Here is a 21931-nt window from a genome sequence, read left to right as displayed (position 1 = left end):
TTTTCTATAAAGTTTTTATTAAGTTTTAGTTTATTTAGTTTTAGTTTGCACTTCAACTTAAATTAAACGAAAATGAGTTCGAAAATGTTGCCTTGGCAAATAAATGAAGTAAAATAATTGTAAGTTTTTTAATATTTAATTTTATTTCAGTTCCTGTTTATTTCAAGTAACAAAAATGTTTTAATGGATATGGTTTTAGTTTTATTTAAAGATAATAACCCTGCTCCAAACCTGTGTGAATTTCTGTGTTCTGTGGGGGGAAAAAGAAGATATTTTGAAAAATGTCAATGGATAAAGACAGAATAAAAATTTTTGGGTGACCTATCCCTTTAATGCTCCCATAAAAAAAAAAGACGAAATTTTGCCCCAATTTACACCGAAATAACATTTACTGTATAAAAATCCACCAGTGTTGGGCTTTTGCTGATCTGCAGGTTCTAGAGAGAGCTGTTTGAAGACCCCGACGTTCTCACAGCAAAGTTCTGTTTCACTCTATGGGAGTAAAAAGAAGTTTGACATGCATGAGCAGTGATATACTGTTAATGAACATCCTGACACCACCCACACTGCTGAGAGCAGCGTTTAGATGAATGTGTAAATATGTGCTGCGCGCTTTCCTCTCAATAACAAAATAAACACACAACAAAAATAACAGCGGCAAGAAAACAGCAGTTAAGAAAGCATCTGCTCATAGCGGTGGATATGTTTGCACCAGCTCTGCAATTCAGCACTCCAGTCAAGTCATGTTTAAATAGCACTTTATACAATAGATCGCTTTGAAGCAAAGCTGCTTAACACAGGGGGTGCTGCACACTTTTTAGTGTCTTTTTTAGACCTTTTTAAGACCTGAAGAAATAAAACTTAAAACCGTATATTAGGAGTGCGCAATATTGACTAAAATATATCTTGATATTATATTATATTATATTCAAAGTTTTGTTGATAATAATTAGATGATATTTTACTGATTGTGTTTTTGTACTGGTACCATGGCTGGTTTAGGCCTGTTGTTGAAAGGAGACTCATATTTTATTAAAAAGATATTAATATTTTTAGAAGATATTCATATTTTTCATATTCTGTGCTGTGGTCAGTTCACAGCAGTGACAGAAATTAATTTTTTTATTAAGGGGCAATATTTGCCACCTTAAATTGATTTCCAGGGGCATTTTCACCTATATATGGAAATTTTTTCTAGATTTTATTTAGAGGTATGCATCACCTTTTATGCCAAATTCTAACATTCCAATTAAATTCTATTAGAATAATAACACAATACCACTGTTACCAGTCAAATTAAATCATTAAATCAAAATCCATCTTTGCAGTGCAGAGGTGACACAGAAGCGGCATCAGACCTGGCATTAATATATTTAAACTCCATTTACAATTGCATAAATCAAGCTATGAGATTAGTTTTTTTTTATTCAATATTTAAATATGAAATTATTTCAAATTTTAACGTTTTAATTAAAGGGTAGCTACTTTAAATATGAAACTAAAACCGGCAGTAGGTGGCGGCAAGTCACTGTCTTAGGTGAGTTGAGGGAGTCATTCATTCAATCGATTTGTTCAAACGGCTGATTCATTCAGGAAAAGCAAGTGATTGTTCATTGAATTGTTAAAATGATTCGTTCAAAACGAGGATTTCAGTCAAAAAAAAAAATCATCGCTGTCTGTTGCATTGAGACTCTGCTACGATTTTATTTTGAAATTCTCGTTATTTTAACTGCTGTATAAAATAAATATCACATTTGCAATTAACAGTATATAAAAATAAAAAAAAAACGTGTCATTGTCTCTTTCAAGTAGAAGTAGAACTTCAATATCTACTTTAAAGCGGATCTCCAATGTGTTCATGTTCTACACGAGGACCTCTGACCTCGATGGACTGACCAGAAAAATTAAGCCTCAGAGCCACACCTACATAGTACATAATCGCCACGGACTAATGGTAGTTCAAACTCGTTTTATCAGCCGGAGAAAGTTTGCTTTGTCAAGCTGTTTCGAACTCCAAACGAACTTCGTTTTGGCCTGAATTTGTTCGAGATGATGTCAAACCAGTTTGTCCTTCAGTATTGCTTAAGAATATCGGGGCCTTGAGGGTATGAGTACTTACAACATGAGATTCTGTGAGAGGAAAACGCAAATGTTAGTTTTCTTTTTTAGACCAACCTTGTAATCTAAAGTTAATGAATGCTCCATCGACATGTAGGTTCTGCGGCACAGTTTAAGGATCCACTCTGGAGTGTGATTTGAATGTTAATGCATCAGATTATCACCCAGATGATGAAACACTTTCAGTGGATTACATTCCAACTGCCTAAAAACTGATGCGGCCACAAGAAAGGGCATCTCCAGACACCCCTGAGAATGGCAGGAAGTCAGTGTCACAGGACACACAAAAAAGGAGGTGCTTGTACTTTGTTCATCTTGATGTAACGTGGTAACATTGCTCTCTCAGTGTGATGGACGATACAAAGTGATCAAATAGCCCTTTCTTGTGACTGCGTGTGAGGGTGAGATGAATACTGATAAACGAGTGCTGTTTTCCTCTCTTTCCTTTAATCAGGGATCAGCTATGACTAAAATTTTCATAACACTCTGCTCTCGAAGCTTTGCTGCAATGCAGCACAGGAAAGAGACACATCTTGACCTGCGATCTGGGTATTGAACATGAAAAAACCTGGATGCACTTGAAATTATTTGAAGATCAAAATACAGTATATGATGAAATAATGAAGTATTAAATCTATCCATCCATTCATCATCTTTTAAAAACGTTTTCAAAGCTTTCAAACGCAGCGAACATTCAAAGTTGGTCTTGACAAACTTTGCTTTTCTTGTTAAAAATTACAGTCAGATGAATTTCATTGTAATTCTGCTTCCTTCCTTACATTCAAATTCAATTAAAACGGAACTGAATAGGAATTTGAAAAGTAATTCTAAACAGCACACAACCCGGAATGTTACAGTATGATTACAAAAGTACCATGTACTAATAAAGAGTAGTGTTGTCACGATACCAAAATGATTGTTTCGATACCGATACCAAGTCAAGAATTGCGATTTCGATACTTTTTCGATACTTTTCCTGAAAAGGGAGAAACACTCTCAAATATCATTGCTGTGCTTTATTTTAAAACCGGGACAACATTCTAATCATATAACACACTAATAAATGAACATATGAACAGCAGATATATTAAACATTTGAACAAAATATGAAATATCAAAATATAAAAAATAATTTAGAGCAATGACATTCAAGTAAAAAAAAAAAAAAATTTAGCAGCATTATCTCATTTATCATAAGAAACATAAGAGTTACCGGTAATAACTTTATCTTGATTCTGAACTTTGAATAAAAATATGAACAGCGATTATTATATTAAACAATGTTTAATATTGGTAACATATGATAAGCCTCATTGGTGATATATTTGACATATGGGGAGAGAGTTGTGGAAGGCCTATACTTCATGTTAAACATAAATATATAGCAGCAAAGACAATGTAGGCAGTGTTGACGGCAAAATAGGCTACAGAATATTTCGTTCTGTATTGAGAGGTGCAGTAGTTGAAAATTGATATTTTTTTAAATTACATTTATATCTGCATTTATGTCAAAACCTAGAGACTTTCAAACATCAAAATGTCATTTATGAATATGTAGCCTATTCGTATCAAAATGACATAGAAACATCTTTTCCTATTCTATTTTGCCTGGAAACGCTTCCAACACGCTTGCGTGTCGCGTGAAAAATAGGCGTCGGTTCTATTTCGAGCATGCATGCGTTTTCCGCGCGGCTCAGGCGCGCGTCACGCAGGCAGTGTGCTAGCTCTAACCTGTTAACAAGGGAGCCGAAATAAAAACGGACACGCCACGCAGCCAGTGTGTCGCCGGCCTTACAAATCTGGAACGCGGTCATTCTTTTGAAGTATCGGTGCACCGTGCAACACTAAAGAGCAAACACTTTTAAAATCTAATTAAAAACTATAGTTAAAAAAACAATAATGCTAAAGAGTTCAATTGCAACTTTACAAAGAATAGTACCTGAACAAGCCAAAGGCAACAGTGGAAAGGAAAACTCCCTGAAATGGAGATGAGGAAAAACCCTTGGGAAAAGCCCTTAGGAGACTCACCCGGGGAAGCCCACCTCCTTAGGCTTTTAAAACACTTTTAAAACAAAGCATACACAAATTGTAATCTGAACAGATGTAATTCAGCCATATAGTATTAATGGCAAGACTGAGTAATTAGCGATCATAAGTATTTAAATATGCAATGTGCAAAGAGGAAAGATGCAGTAATGCAGTGAATGACAGAGACGGGTTGAGGCTGCTGTTAATAATAGTAACATGTAAAGTAAATCTGCAGGTCTCATGAGGGTGGTATGGTGAATTAGTCTTGGTTCAGTAACTGTGGCTTTGCCTGTCTGGCCGATGGGAGCAAGAGGCACTAAAATGACAACAGCACTCTGCATTGATCCTAGGGGGGCGGCAGTCTCATATCCTGAGAATTCAAAAACAACAGAAAGCCCTGACCAATGACACTTCCGTAATCAAATCACAAAGGTCACCTTGAGCTGACCAGGGCAGCTTTCAATGCATATACTAGCCTATATGACCAGGGGCCTCATGTACAAAGACTTGCGTTGAATAAATTCATACTATAACATTGCGTACGGACAAAGCTGTAAATGTGCGTACGCACAAAAAAACCCAGATGTATGAATCTCTGCGTACGAAGGATCCCACGCATATTCTCTTTGTACATCCCAATTAACGTAAAATTGAGCGCACATGCACGAGCACAACGCCCCACCCAGTCTCCTCCCTTAATTAAATCAATTTAAATATGGTAATGAGTTCCAAAAGAAAGCAGTAAGAAAATGGCTAAAGCAAGCGGCAAGAAACGAAACTTTACAGAAAGTGAATTGGAGGTGCTACAATCGGAGGTAGAAACGAGAAAAAAATATTTTATTTGGATCTTTGTCCTCCGGAATTAATAACAAAAGGAAAAAATATGAGCGGGAGAGTTTGGCTGATGCCGTCAATGCGGTATTATTATTATTATTATTATATATATATATTATTTTATATATATATATATATATATATATATATATATATATATATATATATATATATATTATATATTAAATATATATTATATATTATATTATATATATATATATATATATATATATATATATATAAAATATTATATTAATTAATATTTAATATTTGTATTATTTTATTTTATATTTTATTTTATTTATAGACTAAGCGTTGTATCAATTTGCATATGCTTTTATATGTTCTTACTTAACTGCATAAATGATAGAATATTCCCATAAGGCTCGTGTGACAATATATGTCAATTATTTTATAAATTGCAAATTAATAGCAATGCTTCCCACGGTTGGTGGTGCGATAGACTTGTAGAAAAATTCGTTGTGTAATGTTTGCAACTTCACTTCATTGCCTGTAAGAGTCGCCAACGGACAAAAACAATGAGAAATGTACGTACGCCAGACATGAAATTGGCGTGGAGGAACGCACATTCTCGCGTTAATTTCACTGTTAGTACATCCGACCGTGAGCGTGAAAGCTGGCGTACGCAAGATTGATACATGAGGCCCCAGGGCTTCAACTTTTTAGCTTGCCAGCCACTGTGGCTAGTGGTTTTCCAAAGTTAGCCGCTCAGCATTTTCACTGGCCACAATTTTGCCATCATCGAGACCATGGGGGGGAAACGGCCAAATAGATATTTTTTATATTATCTCATAATTTGGCAGTAGGTATATTAGGCTGCTGTCACTTTAAGACCTAACGCACAGATCCATATACTGTTACACGTGCGTTTTCTTTCTCAACTGTTTACGTTCATTTAAAACATAACTGACTGTGTTTACGTGAATACTCGCCAAGACCGACATTTTGACGTTATTTTGTGTGTATTGGGACTGTTTAAGTGCAATAAGCAGCGAAAAAGAACTAAATGTGGTACTGTGAGGCGGCTTCATGTGCTCACGCTTTAGGTATGATCACAAAATCTACGAGAATGAGTAAAATTACGCGCAATGCGTGAAATCCCAAGCCGAAATTCAAGCCCTGTAACACCAACCATATTCATCCGGAGCAAATGAAACGAGTGAGTAAGGGGAGGTGGGTTTGTGTGTCATCTGAGAGATGAGAGAGCGAGAAAGCACAGCTGGTATCATGTATCTAGTCTAGGGAACATTTGTATTGGAAGCATTTCAGATATTTCAGTATCGATATTAATAAAAAATATTATTTTGTTTATTATTTCAGATGCCTTTTTAAAAGAATACAAAAATAAATAAAAATAAAAATATTACACGCCAAAGTGACTAGTAGTGACTGTGTTACACGCCACTGCTGAAATAAACCAGCATTTGGCGGTTGTTAATGTCAAGCACTGATTATGACATTTGAAAACTGTCACTGATTAGACATTTCATTATCTAATTCATCCAGACACAACTGAGCCTCTTTATCAGTTTATAATTAGCTCAAATTGGTACAAATCCTGTGTACACAGTTCACAAAATCGACAGATAAAAACAAAAAGCACTACAACATATTTATCAAATCCCACTCTGTAACTGCTTGTCTACTTAGCTGTTGGGGAAATGTTCAAGCGCAGACACTATCCCTTTGAGCCAGATTATATGAGCAAATGCTGTGTAATTCTGTTTACAGGATTAATATTGCGATGAATGCACAGGATGGGACCAGCTATCATTCAGACTATCCTCTGGGCCTCAATTATCCGAAAGTTTCATTGCCGTGATTTTAAAACTAATAATTTTATGGCAACTCCTGCTGGTTCCTTAATGGCAGTATGAATGATTATAACAGACTGACTGAATAAATAGATCAATAAAGCATCTTGTTTGTTGATTTGATTATTCTGAAGGTTCTTTAGGCCTCTATTCGTTTTCTTTTTATCATTATAATATGTTTATCACTACGCCTGGGTATCCCTTTGCGTGCATATTAGTTTGCACACCCAATCTAGGCTGCCAGTTACAACTGTAATTATTTATCATATTATAATTTATTTACACAGTAAACATCTATTAAAATGCATTTAGAAACATCTGGCTTTGGGACAGCATTACTTTCTCCAGTAGGTCCACTCATTTAAGCAAGCGGCGATGTCAGAGGGGAACGCCATCAGAACGCTGGCAAGTAAAAAAGCAACATAAAAGCAAAAGCGCATGAAGGTTGTGCTGCATAATTCATGTGCCGCTCCTTTTAGAAACGGCAAATTCATCAGGACAATGACGTTTGACAGAGGAGCTGCTGTCTCTGTTCACCTTGCTCCGTTCAACATCATCTTCCATCCGAAACAGCGCTATTAAAGATACACAGTGCACTGCAGACTGATGAGCCAGCAGGGTTTAGGCCACTTTGAGTCGCCTAAAAGCAGATTTGTCATGAGCACCTCACTTTACTGTACTGGTAAAGTCTGGTAAAGTGTGTCAGGATGAAAACAGATAAATTCAGCCTGCCGAGTACCTGCTTCTTGCCTGTCTCTGGTGCAACAAAAAACTGGAAAAGCACCATCAACACCAGCAGTTCTGACATTTGGGGAAGCTTATTCTTGTACTGACATTATAAGGAAACTGCAGGTTATGGGGCATATAGGTAGTATTTGAAAAACTAATTGTTTCAACTTGGTTTTGGGGCCTTTCCAAATACTTCATTCTGCACACATGTATGCTATGTCTGAAATCCTTCTCTCGTTCACTCAGTTACTATTCCCTATACGCTGATTTCACGCAGCCGCCATTTTGAACTTGAAAGTGAGGCTCCGGTGGGAAGAACCCCGGAAGTACAGATAAACAACAATGCCTTGGACTACCAACCTGAAGCTGCTGCCGCGATTTACACTATTGGAAGATAATTTCTAATATAGGATATGTATATAGTTCATTCCTGCTTCGTTTTTTACTCTCTGAATTATATATAAAAAATGTATTTTATTTATAAATAAATTTCACTGTATATAGTCTAAAGTATGAAAGAAAGGTATGTACAGTTTTAGAATTGACACAACATCATTAAACACAACAATACGCCATCGCATTCACGACTCTCCTATGATTAAAGGCGACACTTCCGGTTTTCTTCCCACCGGAGCCTCGCTTTCGATTTCAAAATAACGGCTGCGTGAAATCAGCGTATATACAGACCTCCACATATGGACTTGAATGCAGTAACAAAATGGAGTGAACAAAAACAAAAGTTCCTTTTAAAGGCAATTCAGTTAATTGGAAATCATCTGTTTAAAAGTTTGGTATCAGGAAGAATTTAATTTTTTTTAAAGAAAAATAATACTTTTATTGAGTTAGGATGTGTTAAATTGATTAAATAAAAGCTGAATTCTTTCTATTAATCAAATAATCCTGAAAAAATGCATCACAGTTTCTACCAAATTATCATGAAGCACACCTGATTTCAATAGCCGCGTTTCCATTACAGATTTGCACAAAACTTTTGCGATATTTTCTAAATGTCGATAAAAAACGATAGCGAAATGATGTAATGCGACTAAAGTGTTTTTAGTCCTTTTTTAGAAAATGTTTCCTCTCACGATAAGTTGTTCCAAAGATCATGGCGACGGATGTCACGGATGTTTATGTAAATCTCATCCAGCGCAAAGATATATTCCTTTTTCGAGTTGCCGTAAAGAAAGACCACCTCACCTCAAAAAACACTTTTTTTGCGATATATGGGAGTTTTTGTGAAATTGACGTGTTTCCATTGGGCGTATTTTCAATTTTCACACGGCTAATGTTGATGATAATAATAAATGTTTCCTGAGCACCAAATCAGCTTATTAGTATGTTTTTCTGAAGGATCATGTGACACTGAATACTGGAGTCATGATGCTGAAAATTCAGCTTTGCCATCACAGGAATAAATTATTTTCAAACATATTTATATATATAAAAAAGAAATCACAATATTACTGTACTGTACTGTATTTCTGATCAAACAAATTCGTAAGAGACTTCTTTAAAAAATATTTTTTTTAAATCGTACTGAATCCAAACGTTTGAACGGCAGTGTACTTTAAAAGGGAAAAACCAAAATCTCTGAATCTGGTAGTCAATGTCACGTTTAAAATCTGACAGCAGTGGTCTCATAAACAGTTTTTTTAACATTAAAGGGTTAGTTCACCCCCAAAAAAAGTATGTCATTAGTTACTCACCCTCATGTTGTTCCAAACCCGTAAGACATTCGTTCATCTTCAGAACACAAATGAAGATATTTCTGATGAAATCTGAGACCTTTCTGTCCCTCCATTGACAGCTACGCAACTACCACTTTCAAGCCTGAGAAAGGTAGTAAAGACATCATTAAAGTAATCCATGCGACTCCAGTGGTTTAACCTCAATTTCATGAATAGACGAGAGTGCTTTGCGCAAAAAACAAAACAATTTACCAAACTGTTCATCTCTAACGTGCATTCACGTAACAACGTCTGCTCTACACGAGCGCGTCGTGCTGCTCTTATGAAAAACATTTTCTGTGCAAACAAAGCACTTGCGTTGCATGGGTTACTTTTATGATGTCTTCACTACCTGTCTGGGGCTTGAAAGTGGGGCTTGAAAGTGGTAGTTGCATAGGCTGTCAATGGAGGGACAAAAAGCTCTCAGATTTCATAAAAAATATTTTTATTTGTGTTCCAAAGATGAACGAAAGTCTTACGAGTTTGGAATAACACGAGGGTGAGTTATTAAAGACAGAACTTTCATTTTTGGGTGAACTAACCCTTTAATTGATTAAATGTCATCTTCAGGTGATAAATAAACATTTAAAGTGCCCATATTGTGTTTTTTTTCCCGAATATTCCCTTTCATGCAGTGTATAATATAGCTGTTTGTGAATGTAAACTTTCTGTTAAGTTGTAAAGTCAGAAGTGCATGATAAATAAAGTTACCCAAAAGAAAGAATCGACTCTGAACCGCCTATTCGAGTCGTTGGTATTTCGAATCCCACTGCGTGATGGTTCCACGTCACTAGAAAAGGCATTTGCATAATGCCCGCCTATGTTGTAAGTTGTCCGGCCACGAACAACTTGACCCGCCCTTAAACGTAATTTTACTGACGACTGCTTCTCAAATCTCGGAAGTTCAATGCGGGATTCACAAAACGCTTGCTCTTGAAAGATGGGTCAGTATCCATTTTATTTGGACCATTGTGCTCCTCAGAATCAGAACCTGTAAGTCTGAATAATTATTGATGTATATATTTTTTACCGGGTGTTCAAAATACAAATTTTTGTGTTTCATATTGCGTAAGTTTCCGGCTAACTCACGTTATTACTGTCTTAATGAAGTTCTGCTAAGCAGCTGTGGGCCACTATTTACCTAAAGCTGTGTCTATAAATGCACATTGTCTGTTGTTCTCACTACTTTGAGTAAAGATAAAGAATGGAGCAAGATTTGTTTTGCAAACTTTAATGTTACATCAGTCATTCACGCTAGAGCTCGGCTAATGTATGCACTGTTTTTGATACAGTTCCCGCATGTGCACCGCAATAAATTAGAAATATACACATCGGTTTGTTGATGGACATACTCTTGTTAATGCTGATAGTGAGGAATTACAGTTGCAAGTTGAAACATCTCATAATGTACCTCAAAATGAGTAGCGTATCACTGAGAAACGTCCTGCTGAAGTCATCCTTGCGATGGAGGTACGGGTTGAATAACTAGTTCCTCCAATGTTTCATCATCTGACTCGTGCTTGGATTGATACGGTAAAAATCGACGCCATCATTACTCTCTTTAGTTTACAGTGTGTGCAATCGCTGAGCTTTAGGAAGCCTCCGGATGGAGCTGAAGTTCACTTATGGTAATAGGTGTTTAGCTTCCGAAACACGCTGTACGCGGTAGACCAATCACAACAGATCATTGAGAAATGTGGTGATGTGCAATGTATATTATGGAAAAAAGGAACTTTTTTTTTTTTTTTTACCTTTGATCAGGTGCATGTAAACCTGATGTAGGAGACCTCCAAAGCAAAATTAGGAGCCTTTAAAGTGGCATAATAGGGGCACTTTAAATCATTCATAATCTTTTTTTATTTCCTTTGTACAATCTTACAAGTTTAAGATAAAGTAACTACAATCAATTCATCGAGAAAGATAAAACACTTCACACTGAGTTAACTGATAAAATGCACGTAGACTGGTTGCACGCAAGTCAAAGAGCATTATGAGTTCGTCTGAACCAACGTGTGTTCACTTTATATAGTCTTTAGGCAACACTTTATAGTTGAACAAAGAACGATTTCGGACATAGGACATTATACATAGCAAATTTTTATTTCTTCTCCTTGTCCTTCAGCCTTAGAAAGCACATTGCGCTACGAGTACCCAGGTAGGCATCGGAGCAAAGGAGAGCACTACAACTTGAAATAAATGAACAATCACTTTGAAGGACCTTGGAAAGAAAATAACACATCGCAACAGAATCAGATTAAAAAGAGCACATTTGCAAGGAGAAACAGAAGTGGTATCCCATCAGTGGGCTTTTCAGAGGGACACAGACCACCTGGGCTCCGCTCTTGTCTTTTCTATGTGTCCTCCATGGTTATTTTCTGTTCATTCTCCATCCGTCTTTCATCTTCCCTCCAGAGTACGTGCTCTTTTCTCCTCTATGTTCACCAAATCCCACTCTCGCTGCTTTATTATTAAAGCCTATGGTCTACGACCCTAGTGACACCAGGAAAGACAATGAGCTATTCTACTCTGTCACCATAATCGGATGAACCAATAGAGAGGAAGAGAATCAATGGTCACCTCTGACCTGCTGCCGGTGGGTCTATGGACAAACAAATGCTGGTGACTTCAGTTTCATGAATGTAGGCCTTGTGTTGTGCTTCTTTAATCCTACATCTATGTTGTACATCACAGGTGTCAAACTCAGTTCCTGGAGGGCCACAGCCCTACAGAGTTTTGTTCCAACCCTGCTTCAAAACACACACACCTGCAGTTTTCAAATAAGCCTGAAGACCTTGATTAGCTGATCAGGTGTTTAATTAGGGTTGAAGCTAAACTCTGCAGGGCTGTGGCCCTCCAGGAACTGAGTTTGACACCCCTGTTGTACATGATAAGTCCATATGTAGTACATTTACTGGACAAGTTTAACACTGCAGAATTTTTTTTGTTTTTTTTCAATGTAAACCATGTAAATTATTGTATAATTTGGGGAGGTGGTGGGTCTTAAGGGGGAACATGCTGTGAATGATGTCCTGTTGAGTTTGGTCTTTATTTTTGTGCTGTCTTTCTTTTTACATGTGTTATTGTGTATTGTCATGTTTTGAGCATGTGTGTCTCTTGTTGTTATTTTCAATCAGTGATTGAAAGGACCCCCTTGAAAATGAGATGGTACATCTCAAGGGTGCTATCCAAAATAAAAGAATAAAGAAACTGAACAGGTTTCACATATGAAAGAGCCTACTAGGAGCATCAAAAAAACTTTCTGGTTATGAGATACTGTGAAAAAAATGAACTCAAACTCACTGTGTTGGAAGGACAAGGGTGCTTGGCTGGACTTTGGGTCTTCTTTTGGCAGATGTTCCCATCTGATTGGCTGAGCGCTTGAGTGACTGTTGGTTTAGAAGACTGGAGGCCAGACCTGCATGGTACTGCAACTACAGAAGGAAAACAATGTCTATGTATTAGGGCTGTCACTATTAACACATATTTGCTTAATCGTCATACAATTACATTTTTGTGACACACACATAAACACATTACTACGATATAATATTTAGGTTGGTTGGGTTCTAAAAAAACAATCTTACAGTTTCAGTAGGGAATTTTGTGTTTGTTAACAGGAACTGTGCTAGTCAAGTCATTTCTTAAATTAAAAATTAATTCATAGTTTTATGGCCAATGGATCAAATTTGATTCTCACGATAATGCTAACAAGCCTTGAACAGATTCGAAATTAACATTGTCCAGAGAACTTACTCTTCTGCGGCTTTACAAAGAACAGTTAAGCATGTAAAATGAAAATCACAGACTAATTGGGCTTTTAAGAATTGTTTACTCAAAGCACAGTCCCAATGTTGTCAACAATCTGTTCTTCTGGGAGAAAGCACAGTTGCTTACATATAGTACTCCATCACGTTTTTCCTTGCGTTCCTCCTCATCTCCTGCCCACCTCCTCCCCCTCGCCTCCTGTCTTACTATGTTGAACGTAACATGGTGACAGTAATATCTTTGGCTTTGATGTTGTAGTAAAGCAGAAGCCTGTATATAGCTTTTCCTGCTCATGTGATGAAACCACATGAAAGTCGTCCTCTACCCAGAATGCACTGTTGCACTCTGTCAGGAGAGATGTTAATGGGTGTGACAGAACTCTGGACACCACCTACCTGATGGACATCGTCCGGCATGCTTAACCAACAACCCTCAACACTGCAAGTAAATAACTCACATATGAGACTAAATTTCAATCTAGGCCAGTATATAATGCTGTTAGCCACTGGCTAGAACTGATGTGTTACATGTAAAATATATGGTTTCTTGTTATTTTCCTTTTAAAAACGACTGTATTCATTCAGAATTATTGAGCCTTTAAGACCAAGCAAAAGCCACTGCCGGCTGGTTCCTTCGGTGGTGGGCAGGAATAATGCACAAGCAGCAATTTCGTTGGCTCGTTCTCACCAATTACCGTCCACGTTTTGATTTTAGCAAATGAGTTTGAGCGAACAGACAATGCAATCAATATTTATGAGATCAATAACTTATCAGACTGTAGTGTTTTATATTATTATTAGAAGAAAAACGATTATATTACTATTTTATTAGAATTATTGAATTCTTTTTTTTTTTTTTACAGAAACACTGAATGACCAATAAAGTACAAAGCATCACTTCCAGTCCATAATGAACAATTTTGAATGCTTGATTGACTGTTGTTGATCTATATATAATGTCAAGTAAGCTTAAAAAAATTTACAAGTAGTCAATGGTGATTCTATTGCCAAGGTGTGCGTAGGTTGACCAACATCTGGGATGATCCATTGAAAATATGTTAAACTAAAAGGCTAACCTGATTGTAGATCAACTACTTTTAATAATGAGTATCTTATAGCTTGACAAACCACACCTTTAAAGTGCATTCTCCAACACAACGGCTCTAGGCAGTCAGCTTGCTGGGAAAAATCTTAAGAAAATCAATAATCCGTGAGCAACACGCTGGTAGCGAGCTAGGCTGATCGTAACACAAGCAGTGACAAAAGCGATCTCATCAGGTTTTAGAATTCATCGGCATGCACACCCACACAAACCAGGCTCTTAAATTAGAGCTTGCATAGGCCCGTGCCTCATTAATTGCTATTAAAATATTCCTCCTATTGAGCTAATTAGCCATGTTCCGAGGCAGTATAGTGGCGTTCGCTGAGTGCGAAGCAGACGGCGCAGCACTCCCCCTGTTTAATTTGGCTGACCAAAGCAGCTGTGTTAACGGGGAATTATTTTAATTAACTGAATCTCCTTTTCGTAGCTAATGAGCCTACTTGGTAAGGGCCAGATCTTGTACGAGAGTAGCGTGAATGGAGGGAAGCTGGGCTCCAGCTGTATAAAAAGCCCTTGCTAATAAATAAAAAGGCTACATAACAAGGTAAGAAAAAAAAAACACACGCATAAAATGCTGTCAAGATGGCTCAGGCGCCTTTGAATGTCAAGTGGCTTGAGAGATTTGTTGCATTAAAGGGATACTCCACTTTAAAATGAAAATTCTGTCATCATATACTCACCTTCATGTTGTTTCAAACCTGTATGAATTTATTTCTTCTGCTGAACAGAAAGGAAGATATTTAGAAGAATATCAGTAACCAGACAGTTTCTGGTCTCATTGACTTCCATAGTAGGAAAAAAATATACTATGGAAGTCAATGAGACCAGAAACTGTCTGGTTACTTCATCCATGTGTGTTTGGGGTAGGTAAAAAAAAAAAAAAAACTTCATCAAGGATGCATTAAATTGAAGAAAAAAAAAAGTAAAGTAAAATAATTTTTAGATTTCTATTTCAAATAAATGATTGAATGTTATCAAAGTATGCTGAATTTTTTTATTACGGTTTCCACAAATATATTGAGCAGCAAAAAGTGTTTTCAACAGAGATAATAATAAATAATATTAATAATATTTGAGCACCAAAAATAATTGATAAGACTTTGTCAGCAAAACATCTTCCAAAAGCATTAAAAAAAACATAATTATTCCAAACATTTGACTGGTAGTGTCAATATACACTGTATTCACACATTTTTCCTGTATTTTAGAAAATAAACTGATTGTGGAAGTAATATCGGTTACAAATGTTGTTTCATATTAACTGTGAGTAAATACGTAAATATCAAAATATATATTAAACCGTGTCAAAAAGCTGAAAAACATTAAGATACTGAAAAAAGTTTATGCCAGACAGTACTAAAGGCCTATGTATTTATGTCAATTACAGGAGAGCATGAAAGCAATCTTGCCCTCTAACATGTTTCATAACACAGAAACGCAAAGCAACATCTACAAGACAACCCCTAGAATTCACAAAGAGAGGACAGTAAAAAAAATAAAAAATAAAAACAGAGACAAAGGACAAAAGATGTGGAGGACTGTGGAGAATGAGTACGAGAGAGAGAGAGAGAGAGAGAGAGAGAGAGAGAGAGAGAGAGAGAGAGAGAGAGAGAGAGAGAGAGAGAGAGAGAGAGAGAGAGAGAGAGAGAGAGAGAGAGAGAGAGAGACAGGACAAGAGATGCTGTCGGGCAACTGAGAGTGTCATCTCATTGGGGCAGTTGAAGATTAAAGTGCAGGGTCAGAATCTGACTTGTGAGAGGATGCACGGGACAAGCACACACAATCAACGTCACCATCAAATGGAACAAAACAAGACAGCCTCTTTCACTGGAAGCAGACACAATCACAGAAGCACAGAAAAAAACATTGCATTGTTGTCTACCACATTAGAACGCCATAATCCAATCGAAGATGTTGCACACCCCACTTTAAACAAGACACTTTCGCAAACAGGATCTGTAAAAGCCACCACACTCAAATGCAATTCAAGAAAAACTTTGGAAACACTTTATAAAGCTGTGTTCACCCTTTAACCCTTTCATGCATAGTGGTCACTACACTGGACAGCTATTAAAAAAGCATTTTCTTGAATTTGCACGGGTTTTGATCAACCTCTACAGTGGACCCTGGTGCATATACATTGCATATTGCAATTATATTGTTTCCTCCTCCAAACCAAGATGGCCAATGGTCAGTCAGAAATGCCAAGTTGCTCCAGAATATCCACCCATTCCTTCTATCCTAGGAGACTCTTGTAGGTAAAAAAAAATATTGCAACATCAAGCAATATTTAATGAGTCCTATCACAGATACATTTTCCAAGTTTTGATTTTAGATTGGGAGAAAAATATGATTAATCATCGGTCCACTATAGTGGACCTCATGCATCAATGGCTATATTTCAGCTACAATTCATACTTGTGAATATTGTTTTTGAAAATACTTAATCATACATAATGTGACTTGTAATGCATTACTTTACTTGTTAGATCAAAAAGTAATCTAATTTCGTAATGCACATTATTGTAATGCGTTTCTTTACTCGTAACATCAAAAAGTAATCTGATTACGTAATGCATGTTACTGTAATGCGTTTCTTTACTCGTAACATCAAAAAGTAATCTGATTACGTAATGCATGTTACTGTAATGCGTTTCTTTACTCGTAACATCAAAAAGTAATCTGATTACGTAATGCATGTTACTGTAATGCGTATCTTTACTCGTAACATCAAAAAGTAATCTGATTACGTAATGCATGTTACTGTAATGCGTATCTTTACTCGTAACATCAAAAAGTAATCTGATTACGTAATGCATGTTACTGTAATGCGTTTCTTTACTCGTAACATCAAAAAGTAATCTGATTACGTAATGCATGTTACTGTAATGCGTTTCTTTACTCGTAACATCAAAAAGTAATCTGATTACGTAATGCATGTTACTGTAATGCGTTTCTTTACTTGTAACATCAAAAAGTAATCTGATTACGTAACGCAGATTACTTGTAATTAATTACTTGTTAGATCAAAACGTAATCTGATTATGTAATGCATGTTACTTGTAATACATTACTCGTAACATTAAAAAAAATCTGATTACGTAACGCATGCTACTTGTAACACATTACATTACTTGTAACATCTAAAAAGTAATCTGAATGCGTTATGCATGTTACTTGTAATGCGTTATCCCCAACACTGCTCATTTCAGATGAGATTGAAAAAAATGTATCGCTAGGTTTTCTCAGAGGAGGGCTATGCTAGAAATGTGTCCATCTTGAACATAATCAGAATTATCAGCTAATAAGGGTAAATGGACATACTCTGGTACACTGGAGGGAGCATCTGAGTGGTTTCCACAGTTGTACCTTGACAGGACGTAGAAAATTCTGATGGAATCACGTCCTCATGGTCTGATATCAAAGATACGCGAAGTGCAACTTGTATGAAGTTCAATAAATTGCCTTTGCAATATTTCACATTTATATTGTTTGTATATATTTTATAGTTTTCACATGATTTGATATCATTTTATTGATTAGTTTGTTAAATACACACTTTATCTGTTTGATTATTGTATTATATTTAATACAGTATCTCTTCAGTTTAAACCATAAACGCATTCTGTCCACTCAAGTGGACATCTGAAAATCTCATTGAAAAATGTGTAAAAAAAAACCCAATAATTCAAATCTTGTTTTTCATGCCCTAAAAGCAATAAAAACACATAGGAAAAAAATCCCGACTGAGGTTACCATAATTCATGCATGAAAGGGTTAATAAAGATTGTAATGCATTTTATCTTTACATAACTATAATCAGACATAAATATAAATCTAAAAATTTGCAAAGGTTTAGCATAGATTCAGAAGCTCAATGCAAGCAACCGATATTGATCATGTGCTTCAATATTTACTATTTAAACTTCCAGCAATTAATAAATAAATAATGTAATAACTCACAACAATAATTCATAGGTAAAGCATTGCGAATGAATTATCATGCATAATACGTTTCAAGTGCTGTCAAATTAATATAATCTTAGCTTTTTCTCAAATAGGATGTACATTCTAAAACACCTTTAAATTCTTAAAAACTTCTTAAAGATTATTCTGTTAATGAGGCCAGTGCATCCCCCTGCATCTTCCAGATCTGTGCAACGCTTCAACTGGTGCATCTCATTTCTGATGCTTTTGCATTTAATACTATAAGCAGACTTAGAGGACTAGCGCTTATGCAGGGGAACTGCATTATTCCATACAACTAATTGCACACGCCCATCAAACCCAATATCTATTCAAAGAAGCTTCGCCGAGGAGGGAACAGCAAAATCATGTCACGAATATTAAGTACAAGTTGAAACAACTCTCTTTGATCATTCGCCGCTTGTTAGCCTGCACCCCGAAATGATGAAATGACTGTTTGTATGAGTGCGTCTTTATCTAAAATCTCCCAAAACCTTTGCACAGCCTTGAGGGGAAAATCGCCTCAATTTGTTCAACTCAGTTCTGTTAGCTTTTGATAGGTAGACTACTGGGAGAAAGTGTTGAAATAGTCAAATAATAAATCACATTTTACTTATAGCAACAATATTTAATTTATGATCAGATTTTTAACAGCTATGGCCAGTTGTGAAGCCAAAAATTGTGTTGTTTCGAATCAGCTATAGAGGGACGCAACCTAATGTGTAAAAGTGTGTAATGTGTGAGTCTCTTAGCACAAAAACACCTGTTGAATGCCATATTAGATCTTTAGGGAGTGCATTAAATATCCAGTATTTACATTTAGTTCACACTTGTAGTTCAGTTCTCTTGGTTCTTTTGGTCTGGAGCAAAAAACATTTAGTCATAGTTCACACTGTCATTTTTAACACCGAACCGAAAGACATAAACCAGAAACATTTTATGACATATGTTTTGCAACAGAACTTACCGAACATTCAAAACAATCCTGTGTGCTGGGCTAAATGTCCTCATTATTTGTACATATGATGTTTTTTTTTTGTTTTTTTTTACCAGCTGAGAGTTCACAAAGAGCCTATAGGAGCCACACAAATGGGACCTGCTGCAAAGAAACGCGGTACCAAACTGTAATGGGCAACGTAGCTCCTAAGAGGAAAAGAACCAAGGATCCTTGAACATTCTGTCCTTTTTAGGGTCACATCTTGTGATATCACATTTTTGACTCATTTAGATGCCTTTGGTCCGTGTTGCGTTCATATTTCAGTCAACCCGCACCAGAGTTTGTTTGGAAGCAGACCGAGACCCCCTGAAAAGGTGAGTATCGATCCGCTTGTTTGGTGCACACCAGGGTTTGGTTGCCAGTATTCACACTTATTCAAATGAAGTGCAATAACAGAGCAACTGCAGAGCACTTATTTTTAATTTAACCAAACCTGCCAAGTGTGAAAACATCTTAAACTCCAGCAACAAGCAGTGCTGCATCTATTAAGAAACAGATTTTGTTAACTAGTAATTGGAATAAACTGATAAACTAACAGAATTAATAACTTAAGACAGAGCAGCAGCTAAAAAAGATTCATAAATGCTGTTCTAACTTCTATCCATATGCATAGTCAGTGATCTCATTGAGAATATTTATTCACAAGAGATAATTAAGATATTAATCCCCATGCAATGAGAGAGAAAAGAGACACCTTAAAATAGGGGAAGGTGGAATGGGGAAAAAGAGATTGACGGGCGGAGAGAGGAAGAGACAGCAATGCTGCAGTCAGGGGGTTAATTAATTTTTAAATATCAGCCAGGGATCACAAGGTCTAGGGTATTTTCTATATCCGGATCTCATAAATCAGGGTTATGGGTAACGCAAATGAGATCAGACATATTCCATGCAGGAAACCCATTTGGATTTAAACAAGTTTCTACAGGCAGTGATTGAATAAGGAGAGAGAGGCATTTAAAATCAAAACAGTTTTAAAAGTAACAGTTCATCAAAACATAAAACTATGTCTGCTGTTGTTTTTCTAGAGCCACCATAAAAGTAGTTCAAACGACTTCTGAAGTCATACGACAGCGCTGTGTGAGGAAAAGACCAAACTTTAAGCTGTTATTCAGTGATAATATTCCTACACCGTTAACATACGCAAACCTATCACAAGTTATATGGACTACATTCATGATTCTATGGTGTTTTTGGAGATGTAATTACAGGTGTAGACACTATGAACAGTCAATGAAAAAAAGCAAGAAAAAAAGCAGCATGACTACTCTAAAAACATCAGATTACTCATTTTTGGGTGAACTATTTCTTTAAAAAGACACTGAGCCAAAGACACCAATATATACATTGCTATATATGTGTATACAGTGGGTACGGAAAGTATTCAGACCCCCTTAAATGTTTCACTCTTTGTTATATTGCAGCCATTTGCTAAAATCATTTAAGTAAATTTTTTTTCCTCATTATTGTACACACAGCACCCCATATTGACAGAAAAACACAGAATTGTTGACATTTTTGCACATTTATTAAAAAAGAAAAACTGAAATATCACATGGTCCTAAGTATTCAGACCCTTTGCTCAGTATTTAGTAGAAGCACCCTTTTGATCTAATACAGCCATGAGTCTTTTTGGGAAAGATGCAACAAGTTTTTCACACCTGGATTTGGGTATCCTCTGCCATTCCTCCTTGATCCTCTCCAGTTCTGTCAGGTTGGATGGTAAACGTTGGTGGACAGCCATTTTCAGGTCTCTCCAGAGATGCTCAATTGGGTTTAAGTCAGGGCTCTGGCGGGGCCATTCAAGAACAGTCACTGAGTTGTTGTGAAGCCACTCCTTCGTTATTTTAGCTGTGTGCTTAGGGTCATTGTCTTGTTGGAAGGTGAACCTTCGGCCCAGTCTGAGGTCCAGAGCACTCTGGAGAAGGTTTTCGTCCAGGATATCCCTGTACTTGGCCGCATTCATCTTTCCCTCGATTGCAACCAGTCGTCCTGTCCCTGCAGCTGAAAAACACCCCCACAGCATGATGCTGCCACCAACCATGCTTCACTGTTGAGACTGTATTGGACAGGTGATGAGCAGTGCCTGGTTTTCTCCACACATACCGCTTAGAATTAAGGCCAAAAAGTTCTATCTTGGTCTCATCAGACCAGAGAATCTTATTTATCACCATCTTGGAGTCCTTCAGGTGTGCTTTCATGTGTCTTGCACTGAGGAGAGGCTTCCGTCGGGCCACTCTGCCATAAAGCCCCGACTGGTGGATGGCTGCAGTGATGGTTGACTTACTACAACTTTCTCCCATCTCCTGACTGCATCTCTGGAGCTCAGCCACAGTGATCTTTGGGTTCTTCTTTACCTCTCTCACCAAGGCTCTTCTCCCCCGGTTGCTCAGTTTGGCCGGACGGCCAGCTCTAGGAAGGGTTCTGGTCGTCCCAAACGTCTTCCATTTAAGGATTATGGAGGCCACTGTGCTCTTAGGAACCTTAAGTGCAGCAGACATTTTTTTGTAACCTTGGCCAGATCTGTGCCTTGCCACAATTCTGTCTCTGAGCTCTTCAGGCAGTTCCTTTGACCTCATGATTCTCATTTGCTCTAACATGCACTGTGAGCTGTAAGGTCTTATATAGACAGGTGTGTGGCTTTCCTAATCAAGTCCAATCAGTATAATCAAACACAGCTGGACTCAAATGAAGGTGGAGAACCATAGACAGTAAAAGAAATGGACACAGCGACCCCATTGGATTCAGCGGAGACAAAGTGAAGCCCATTAGAAACTTTTACTTCCTGGGGGTCCAGCGTACTGCGCAGACTCAAACTGAGCTCGACGACG

The 21931-nt window shown here is 37.0% G+C and overlaps 1 protein-coding gene across 1 annotated transcript in view; it reads right to left on the bottom strand.

The window, feature by feature from the left end:
• med27 (mediator complex subunit 27) overlaps positions 1–21931 on the bottom strand; it is a 69250-nt gene that overhangs the window by 36705 nt on the left and 10614 nt on the right. The window contains exon 3 of the mRNA XM_084389352.1: positions 12575–12705. Coding sequence (XP_084245478.1) covers positions 12575–12705 — 131 coding nt within the window. The remainder of the gene's footprint in view (positions 1–12574; positions 12706–21931) is intronic.

This window comes from Rutilus rutilus, assembly GCF_951802725.1.
Source record: "Rutilus rutilus genome assembly, chromosome: 19".
NCBI classification, from domain to species: Eukaryota; Metazoa; Chordata; class Actinopteri; order Cypriniformes; family Leuciscidae; genus Rutilus; species Rutilus rutilus.
Note: the sequence above shows the minus strand (reverse complement) of the source record. Positions and strands in the feature narration are given on the sequence as shown.